This window comes from Schistocerca piceifrons, chromosome 2 (genome assembly GCF_021461385.2).
Source record: "Schistocerca piceifrons isolate TAMUIC-IGC-003096 chromosome 2, iqSchPice1.1, whole genome shotgun sequence".
NCBI lineage: Eukaryota > Metazoa > Arthropoda > Insecta > Orthoptera > Acrididae > Schistocerca > Schistocerca piceifrons.
This window is the reverse complement of record NC_060139.1, coordinates 909,203,132-909,214,131: the sequence shown is the minus strand read 5'-3', so window position 1 is coordinate 909,214,131 and position 11,000 is coordinate 909,203,132. Positions and strand designations below refer to the sequence as shown.

The 11,000-nt window shown below is 37.9% G+C and overlaps 1 protein-coding gene across 1 annotated transcript in view; it reads left to right on the top strand.

The window, feature by feature from the left end:
- The window catches only part of LOC124776847 (kinetochore protein NDC80 homolog), a 165,908-nt gene that overhangs the window by 37,868 nt on the left and 117,040 nt on the right, over positions 1-11,000 (top strand). Inside the window, exons 4-5 of the mRNA XM_047252015.1 lie at positions 9,665-9,746; positions 9,854-10,076. Of these exons, the coding sequence (XP_047107971.1) occupies positions 9,665-9,746; positions 9,854-10,076 (305 nt within the window). The remainder of the gene's footprint in view (positions 1-9,664; positions 9,747-9,853; positions 10,077-11,000) is intronic.

Sequence of the window (11,000 nt, the reverse complement as noted above, 5' to 3'; positions counted from 1 at the left end):
AAAACCCCTTGAACTACTAGAGGCAGAACATCCATGTTCACAGGATATGTACATTAGTATGTTGTACAGAGATGATTAGAATTTGAACCATGTCGGCCCACAGGTTCAAGATCAACATTAGTATCGCAACACAACACCTACCGGTAAAATGTGCCTGCAGCTCTCGGTGTTGCTTTGAACCAAAGGTAAAGGATCAGTGTGACTTGAGCAGATTCCTCACAGACTTATGCATGTCAGATCAGTGAGTTTGAGAGAGGACACATTGTTGGCATGAGGGAATGTGATGCATCCATCTGAGAAATTGCTGCTCATGTGGAACAAATGTTTCGGCAGTGCAACAGGTGTGTGCCGAATGGTTCCCTGAAGGCCATAGAACGCAACGAGATGGGACAGATCGAACCACCCAGATCACCCCCCAGAAGATCGACACCTCATCTGAATGACACTGCAGGACAGATCTGCATTCTTCTTGGCTCTGGCACAACAGTGGAACAGTGTAATAGATTTTATACTATCAGGAGTGACAGACAATTGCTGTTCATTACGGCACGGTTATGTGTGCATCGTCCACTTATCCGCCTACCTTTAACAAATGTGTGATGGTGTATGGAACGATGTCCCTGGGGACAGGAATGGCATCAGGTAGTGTTTTCTGATGAACCCAGGTTCTGTCTGTTTGAAAATGATGGGTGCATTTGTGGTTCGCCACAGGTGGGGAGCTGCATCACAGGGACTCCATTCACACGAGACATACAGCGCCAGCTTGAGGCCTTCGCAGTTGATCCGTGTCCAGGGCACTGTGACCAGTGTGACCTACGTGAATTGCATCTTGTGACCTGTAGCCATACCTTTTCTGCACAACAATACAGATACCGCTTTTCAGCAAGACAGAGCATGACCACATGTTGCTGCACAAACACATGCTTCCTTGGTGTCACAGGGTATCAGCCTTTTGCCCTGGCTTGCCAGATCACCAGACTTGTCATCAATCGAAAATGTGTGGGATAAGGTGAAACCATGTTTGCAGCACTGTGACCCAATGCCAACCACCACAGATGAACTTTGGAACCAGGTGAATGCAGCATGGATGACTATACCACAGGACACCATTCATGCCTTATTCGCATCAGTGCCATCATGCATGGAATAAGTTATCAGAGCTGATGACAGACCCTGTGCCTACTAGGCAACAGGACACATGCTGAACTGAGGTGACTGAGATGCTAATCATTTCTGCAGAACGTACTAATGTACATGTCCTGTGAATATGAAAGTCCATTCACTAGTCACTCAAGGTGATTTTTTTTTACTGAAGATGAGTGTAGTGTGGCTTCATATTGCAGTAGGTGAACTTTTGGTTAAGAGTGGCTTCCCACCCTCTGTTAACCCTGTTCTTGACTCGTGTTTTCTGCTTCAAACTGTTTAAAAGGACATCATATTTCAATACTGAAAGCGACAGAATTATAGCTGTAGAGAAAATTTTAAGGCACATATTGGAAACTGGATTGATAGACCTCCTCCTGACAGTGTACGAGAATGTTGAACAAGTGTATTTCCCTTAATTTGACCCAATGATGTTTCAGGAAGACAGGTTTCTATAGCATGATGTCCTGTACTTGGTTAACAACCATATTGTTTGTTCATACATTGCAAATATCTTTTTTCTGCCTGGAAAGAAGGAATAAACTTTCTGAAAGTTGCAGAGATGAATTCTTGGTCTGTAGAAACTGAAAGCCTTGTAATAATATGGGGAATATAGTTGTTTTCTGTGTTTATTTTTTTCCATGGATAAAGACAAGTACGAGCTGAGGTTAAAATTGTGGAGCCGTCAGAGGCTTTATGGAAAAAATAGTCACTTTCATGCCCTTTAATGTGTCTTCAAGTTTGTGCAGATTCTATTTTAGGTAACGATTATCGATATACTTGCACTGAATGTTTTATTTTCATTTTAGAATACATAATACTTTGACAGGAAAAGAAAATTAAGTCTGAATAAGTTTTATTGCCTCTGTGAGATTGACCTGTTAAAGAATAACTGGTATCTGCCATGTGGTAGAATTCCTTCCAGTTAATCTTCTTGTAGTATCTTACTTCCTCCAATTTGGACATAGCACAGTCCGTCTAGTGTTGTGTTATTAACTACCAGTTTCCCAGTTAGCTATAGATTAGCTTGTTCAATTAACTTACTATATGTGCTTGTTTCGCTTCGGAGACCATAAATAGATAAGATATCAAAACACTTGATGCAACTGACAGACTTGTGTTATGACTATAAGTGAAACTGAATATATTTTCTCAGGTTGTTTCTTTCATATCATCATTTTGAGAGCAAGAATTGTATCTTTTGAAATTTGTTAAATTAATTTCTCTGTACAATTATGTGTGCTAACAGTCTTACACAACTTAAAAGTATAAAAATTTCACATTCTGTTGTCGTGAAGAGAGTTTAAATTTGTATCAATTCATGTCGGAGGTGGAATCTGATGATGGATGCAAAACTTCATGAAACAATAAAGAATACCTGCTTTATTTAGGAACTGTGTGTGGTGATGTATAGTATACAGCTATAGTTTGACTATAAGCTGCAACAAGTTTCATCAAAATTGCAATGCCAGTCGATGAGCAGCATTCGTACAGTTGTGTTCCTATGTGCTGCCAGAAAATATTATGTGAGGTTAGTCACAAATGAGTCTGGTCCTGTAAATTTGGGTTATTATTAAATATGTTCAGTTCACGGTAGTTACCCACAATTTACTTGACATTATTTGTAAAGAAGAGCTTCATAAAAACATGATTCTCTCTTGGGTAGTTGACTTTGGAGACATTAAATCATGATACTTCTGTGCTGAAATTCCAAATGGCCCAGTGTACAGATTTTTATATTATTCATGATTGTTTGGTAATATAACAACAAAAATAATTAATTTTTCAAAATACAATATAATTGGATAGATTAAAAATCTACTCAACAAGTGGCAGCATGGAAAAAACATACGAAAGTTAAGGGAATGTGCGAGCTTTCGCAGCCAGTGGCTTCTTCCTCTGGCAGAAGGGTTGAAGGGGAAGGAAGAGGGGTGAAGGAAACTCCCCCCTTTTCCTAAACCTTGTCAGTCCTTTTCCTTCATCCCTCTTCCTTCCCCTTCAACCCTTCTAGCAGAAGAGGAAGCCAGTGGCTCCAAAAGCTTGCACACTTGCTTAACCTTAAAAATTGGTTTCTCGTGCTGCCACTTGATGAGTAACTTTTTTTTCCTGTCTATCCGATTATATTAAATTTTCATGATTGTATTGCATCATCTTGGAAGTATTTCCAATCCTCATCAAAATCCAGTTTATTCAATACCAACAGCCGGGTTATACCTCAGAGTTGATATGTCTGCAATACATGGATCTCATACTTTATTCCCCAGACAAACTGATATAATTCAATACAGAACTTGGAGAACACTCAAAATAATTAGCCTGGAAGAGAGCATTCTGTTTGTCTTTCTGTATCATTTGACTTCTCCTGTCTTGCCCTCTCTTCCTGCGTCTGGTAAGCATTGTACTGGCTGTCTGAAACATTATGTAACTCTTAAGAAAAACACATCACATTTGTATTTCTGTGGGCAGAATAAAGCACTTTTATTTTATTTTATTTACAAAGGAACGCTTTCCAGCAATTAGTTCAATACTACACAATTACTTTTGAACGCTCTTTACAATTCACCAAATGATAAAAAATGTGGCTCCAAATAAATCTTGGAAGTAGGTGCTTGGCAGTAGTGTGATGGCAACTTGAAAATTTTATTGAAAAATTTACATACATATTATTCCAGTGCATTACTGTCTTCTTCCCATTGCCTTATTCTTTACTATGTTTAACCCATCTGCTGACTGACCATTCACCAGTTCCTAGAGATGAAAGAAACATTTCTTTACATATGTGACACATCATCTTGTACTTTCAAACTGTACTGTAGATTACATTTTCTTCTTGATTCTCCTGCATTAGTTGTTTGTATGACCTAAGGTAGCAACACACACTTTCTGTTGTTCACTATTCGTATTTGGCAAGGATGTATGAAATGTTAGACTAGTGTTCTCCTCAGATATTGAACACATTCTCTTGTTCTTTGATTTGCAACAGAATTTCAATAAGCACTGTGGACCCATTTCACTAGGTTCTGCTTTTATTTCAATTTGTTCTCCTTTTTCTTGGCCACAGTACTTTTGTATTGCTTGTCTTTCATTGTGGAAACTTTAGCTTCATTTCTTTTCCATACATGAGTGTCTGCTGCACTTTATTGCCATGCTTTCTTGTTGTTTCTTTGTCTTCATTCAAAGGTTGTCACTTCACAGCATTGTTCCAGACAGGATGTTCAGTTGTACTGCTTTGCTTTTGTTTGATTCAGATTATCTAATACCACTTTGTTTCCAGCACCTGCAACTGATTGTAAATGGTCATTTTTTTCTGATGCTCTCTCTCTCTCTCTCTCTCTCTCTCTCTCTCTCTCTCTCTCTCTCTCTCTCTCTCTCTCTCTCTCTCTATCTCTTACTTCCTCCATTTTTCTTGTTGGGTTCAGATCACCTACTTCTGAGTCTTCAAATTTGTCTGCTGTTCTACACTCATAACTTGTACCGAATTCTATAAAATTATTGCCTTCTGAATTACTTACATTTGACTTAGTAGATACCAAAGGTTCATTCGCTGGTGAAAATAATGTTAGTCCAGTTGGACTGAGCATAAAAATACTGTATTTACCTGAGTACAAGATGACATTCCCCCTCTTTCTTTCTTTCTTTCTTTCTACCTACCTTCATATTCTTTACATATTCTGACTAAACAAAATTACGAACTATTTCATTGGTATAACACATTAGTGCAGTGTCTGTAAGTTCAAAGGAAAGGGCACTGCTGACAATTTATAGCGGTATTAAATATGAAAATGTATTCACAAATTGCAAATATGGTAACACCACAGCTATACAGATTACAAATGGAAAATTTGTGCCGGACTGGAACTCAAACCCAGATTTTGCACTTTATGTGAATGGCTGCCTTAAGCACTTCATTGCATCAAACTTCACAGACATTATCAATCACAGACACTACAGTAAACTTTCATGCAAGAGCCAAGGCAGTCTGATAAGAAAACTAAGTTCTCTCCCTGTGCAGGGATTACATAATGGTGTGAGCATTATGGGTAGCAGACATTGGGATGTACAGAGATTAGAGTTTGTCTGTGAAGCGTGCTCAGATAGCTGAAATGGTTAAGGCAACTACTCATGTAAAGTGGGAAATTTGGGTTAAGTCCCAGTCTGGCACAAGTTTTTATTTGTTTCCAGTAAATTGTATAGCTGTGGTGATACCGTATTCACAATTTGCGAATACATTCCCTCATTGGTATAAGGTATCTGCCTTAAACATTAACATTATACTTATTCTAACTTGTGCCGTTGCTGATTGTCTGCATGCAAAATACAATGCAATACAAAAAGAGAGAAAGTAAAGAAAAAAATAATCACATTAATTTATATTTTCAGTTCTGTCTTTGCTTACTATCAAAGCTAATCTTCTGGGGTATTATTTTTAATTATAATCATCATCACCACCACCACCACCACCACCACCATCACCATCATCATCAGTGATATTAGCTGTAATGACAGTTTTGTGTAGTTGTATCAAATCCATGAGAGATAAGAAAGAGTATATTCTGGACTATCCGGCCTAATGTGGTGGAAAGTCAAGCTGTATAAACCAGAGTTTTATGAATTCTCTCTTCTGACCCCAACTACACCATTCAAAACATATTTTTTGTTATACCATAACCCAATTTTATTAACGTTTTCTGACTTCTTACGTAATACATGCCAGTTATAAGTACTTGTTATGTACATACTGCACTGAGAGATAAGAAAGAGTATATTCTGGACTATCCGGCCTAATGTGGTGGAAAGTCAAGCTGTATAAACCAGAGTTTTATGAATTCTCTCTTCTGACCCCAACTACACCATTCAAAACTTATTTTTTGTTATACCATAACCCAATTTTATTAACGTTTTCTGACTTCTTACGTAATACATGCCAGTTATAAGTACTTGTTATGTACATACTGCACCCATTAAACATTATGACAGTAAACATAAAACAGTCTGCATTGTAAAGTATGAATGTATGATTACACACATGTGAAAAGCCAAGCCTAACAAAAAGAAATGAAACTTACAGGTTTGAGGATATTAAAAAGTCTTTGAGAGATGACGGTTTCCCCTCATTTAGTCCTGCTCTGTGCTGCAACAGCCCTCCAATTACACAAGCAGATAATATCAGTTGGTGTTGCATTCTCCTGCTCACTACTATATTGCAGCACTGCCTAAATTGTCATGAGCCCTTCCAAATGTGGGATAGGATATCTCCTCCTCCTCCTCCTCCTCCTCCTCCTCCACCACCACCACCACTCCTCCCCCTCACCCCCTCCTCCCCCTACCACCCTTCTCCCATTGTGTTACTTCTCCTGCACAACCATTTCTACAATATTGTTGATCGTTAGTTCATAAATTTCACCATTTGCCCTCCATTATGTGACATCCTCACATGGAAACACCAGGAAGTAGTTGTGCGACATAAATAAAAGTTGGTAGGCGTGTTTCTACAGCCGAAAGATGTCTATCCAAAATCTCGCGCCATTCGCACAAGAGTGGTACTGGTAGTGCCACTATGAAGATAGAAATCAGATTTGCTGTAAATACATGCTGTAAGTTATCCCATGCACCCTGACTGCAAAATCGTACATCGGTCTGGTGATTTAGCCTGTTGTGCTAACATTCATGAATAGCATCCCAGATGGTCTTCTCCAACAGGCTAACACTAGCCCACATTCTGCTGTTATAACCCAACATATTCTACAGAGTGTCAGCATGTTGCCTTGGCCTGCCTGATCACCAGATCAGTGGAGCACTTACAGGACATCATCAGATGACAACTCCAGCGTCATCCACAACCATCATTAACCATCCCTGTGTTGACCGACCAAGTGCAACAGGCATGGAACTCCATCCCACAAACTGACATCTGGCATCAGTACAACAAAATGAATGCACGTTAGCACACTTGCATTCAGCATTCTGGCTGTTAAATCGGTCAATAATGTACCAGCATTGTACATTTGCTATGGTTTATCACACACTTACATTAACCTCTGATCTTGCAATGTTAATCACTTAAATATGTTACCTAGAAAAAGACTTTCACAATTCACGCAAACGCAACTCACACACACGACTGCAGTCTCAGGCAACTGAAACAACCACATTCAGTCATGTGTGTGTCTATTGTTGACGAAGGCCAATGGCAGGAGGTTTGAATTGTGAAAGTTTTTTTGTTGTGCCTATCTGCGACTCAGCATCTCTGCTATATGGTGAGCATCAACTTTCCTTCTCATAAAATTGTTACATTCCATCCTGGAGTTTTCATTGTTTGATTTTTACCTAGAAAAATATACTCCCAAAATTTCATTACTGTACATTAATTATTTTTGGTGTTAAAATTTTTTTATTTTCCGTCAGTGTATTTTGGTAAAAGCGATGTTACATTTTGCTCAGCAGAGCTAATTATTATGCATTAATGTTCTCTGATCAATACCAAAAAACTACTAACAATATTTCTTTGTTATAAAGAACAGTGTTTATGCAGCGCAAGGAGGTTAATGTGGTGTCATAGCGCATCCTCTCAATCTGTTTGGTTTGCGCATGGCAGGAGCAACAGCAGCCAGTTTGTTATGCAATGGGCGGACACCAGTTGGCCACTTGCTCGTCTCGCACAAAGCTAAATATAAAAATCGGAATTGAAAGAAAGAATTATATCTATTTAATACTAATACATTAAAACAAATCATGATTGCACCAGCGACAGGAGTGCCATCACTGGGGTCAGCAGTTTTGTAACACTATGTGACCTTTCTGAATTCTTCAGAATAAATATTTGTGATCTCAGTTGCAAAAGCTTCTTTGATAAATATAGGATGACCTCTATATTAATATGTTACACAATTTAAAAACATTGACCTCAGCAGTAGTAGTTTAATTTGTGAATGTAAGACTACTGTATTTTTTGAGTGTTGATTTTGGGGAGAAAAACTTTCGCTTATAATTGGGCATGACATCCCTGCATTCTGAATTACTTACATTTTAGTTATGAGAATCAGAAAATTTATTTGCTAATGATAATGATGATAGCAGTACATTTCAAGCTTCTGAGCAGGAAATGTCACAATTGTAGGGCCATTTGTAGTATCCTATTTCACCTTGATTCATGATTATTTATATGCATCTAAGTTTCCAGCAATATTGAGAGAAACCTCCATAGAATTCACTGATTGGCTGTAAAATTTATATACTGGTTTGTTAAAAGACAGCTACTCACAGAGGCCCAGTGTGGACTGCAATTATCATAGGGCAGCAAAACTTGGTAGGTCTTTTAATGTGTTAATATCGATCCACCGTGTGCTGGATATTTAGTCACTAGGTGCAAATCTGGCACTGTGAATGCAAGAAAGAGGTGTGGAAATGTTTCCCTGTGTAGTGGATTAGGAATGGGACATGGACGAAAAGGTGAAGCAAGTAAGAAGGGCATTTTAAAATTATTAACTGACACTTACACAAGTTGTTCAATGTGATCACTGGAGACATTGACTAGATGCTGTAAAGCTCCAAATTTTCACCTGGTGGCCAAATTTGAAACTAAATTTTTCCATAATAAATCAGCTCCTCATTAATGCATTAGCATATGTACCAAGTTTTGCTGCTATGGATAATTATAGACCGCACTGAGTCAATGTACCTGCACCTTAATTTTAACTATCAAGTACTACCTACTAGTGGGCCATTGATGCAGTAACGTAACATAAGGTGGAGAAAGAATCATAGTTCGGATCTAAGCTAACCTTATTTTGGTGAGTTTTCTTTCATAATAGGCTTACACTTTTGTTGTTTTTGTATTGAAATTGTTTACTTCAATATTTGTGTACTTACCATTTTTATATATGCTATTTAATCCTCTGCACATATTAACTAATAACCCACACAGTTAATAACTTTCAGCATATTGATAACAACACTATAACACTGTAAAATTATGCAAAGAATATTACAAATATCACCAACAAACTACTTAACTGTTACACTGGCGCAACCAGACACACCAGTCACTAAAAGTGGCGTGAAACAGGAAGAAATGCACTAGGCAGGATGAACAACCTAGACGGAGCATCCTGACCAATAATACCATATTATCACATTTAATTGGCTTAATAATGAAAAAAAGTGTGCTAAATTTCCAAGCAGTACCATTCTTCTGATATAACAAGGTTTTGTACCTTAAGATTTGAATGGTACAAGAGGAAAAGTCTCGATGCTTTGCTGTAGAAGAGCTAAGCATGCCTGTCTTGCGATACAGGGCTTTTCATCTTTTATGGGATACATTTCTCACTGGGCAGAAACATGATTCAAAATTGATAATTTTTCAGTTACAATGTTTTGCCATGGTTACAATGATAAACTCTTATGTAGTAAACTGTGTAACAGCCAAAGTTTGACTGTACTCTTTCAATTAAAATTTCCTTACTTTCAAATAAAAATAGAAAAACTGATTTGCTATAGTAAACATTTGTTTTTCCATTTCTAGAGGTACCAGTGCAAGAAAATTCTTAGGGAATGTGCAGTTCCCTACTGCAGACAGAGAATTCCAAAGATATGCAGTGAACAAGGTAAACTGTACAAGTATGTGCAGAAGGATGTAAACTATGGCAATTACTGCTTATTATTGCCATCATTTACAAATGCAAACATTGTCACTTTATTTTTTTCTCTTCAGGTGCGCAATTATTTTCAGCAGAATTCAAACCTAAACATTCGTTGGTCAACATTTGGTTCACAACCTTTGTCAGTTGCAACCTATGTAGAGATGTTCAATTTCTTACTTAAGTTGTTATTCAAGGACACAAACTTGGACACTAAAAATTACGTAGATGAACTACCGCAATGCATGAGGGCACTTTCATATCCAGTAAACATTCAGAAGTCATCTCTTCACACAAGTATGTTTGAATATTCTTAAAGTCTGTATTATTATTGTTCTATAATATACATGTAAGATTGAGTTTGTGCAAGAAAAACAAAAATTCAAAAGTACGCTCTTAGCCACTGTGTTACCAGTTTGCTTGGTTTAATGCTGCACGCACAAAATAATGAAGTGTCAAAACTTTGCCTGTCATTTCCTCTCAAATTATTGAGTGTTGGCAAAAAGGAAGGAAGATAACCTTTAATGTCTCGTTGACACAGGTCATTTGAAAAAGGCCACAAGCTCAGGACGGGAAAGGAAACCAACTGTGCCTTTTCAAAGGAACGTGAGTCCAGTGAGCTAACAACTACACCACCTCACGTGGATTGTTGGCATCTAATACAAAATGTATCCCTCTATTCTCACTCTCCTTTCCCCAAGTGAAGTTTAGACTGTGTCAGAGAGCAACCTATGGTGGCTTCCCCTTACTATTAAAAATTGGTATTCTGCTCCTTAGGTCTGCCCTCTTTCATTGTGGCTACCAATGCCCTGCATCTCTGTGTGTCACGCTCTGTTATATGTATATAATGTGGATAAATAAAAAAAAGAAATTGTCACCAAATGGTGGCAAGAGAAAATGCACAAAATATGTGGAAAAATGTGAGCTATTGGAGCTAGGGGCTCTTTCTGGGAGAAATGTTGAAAGAAAGGAAGACGGATGAAGGAAAAGGTTTAGCGAGATTTAGGAAATTGGAAGAGTTACATAAAAGTCACGCAGAACCATGGGTCAAGGGAAACTTGTATTTTTCTGCATTCTTTATTTTCTGATCTGTCTAATTTTCTCTGCCCCTCTTACCTGTCTATCATGTATTTCTGTTTTATCTGCTCTTTCGTAATGTTTTTCAGTAAGCTCTGTCTTGCTTATATCCCTGTCATCCATCTTTAAGTTCTGAGACTTTCA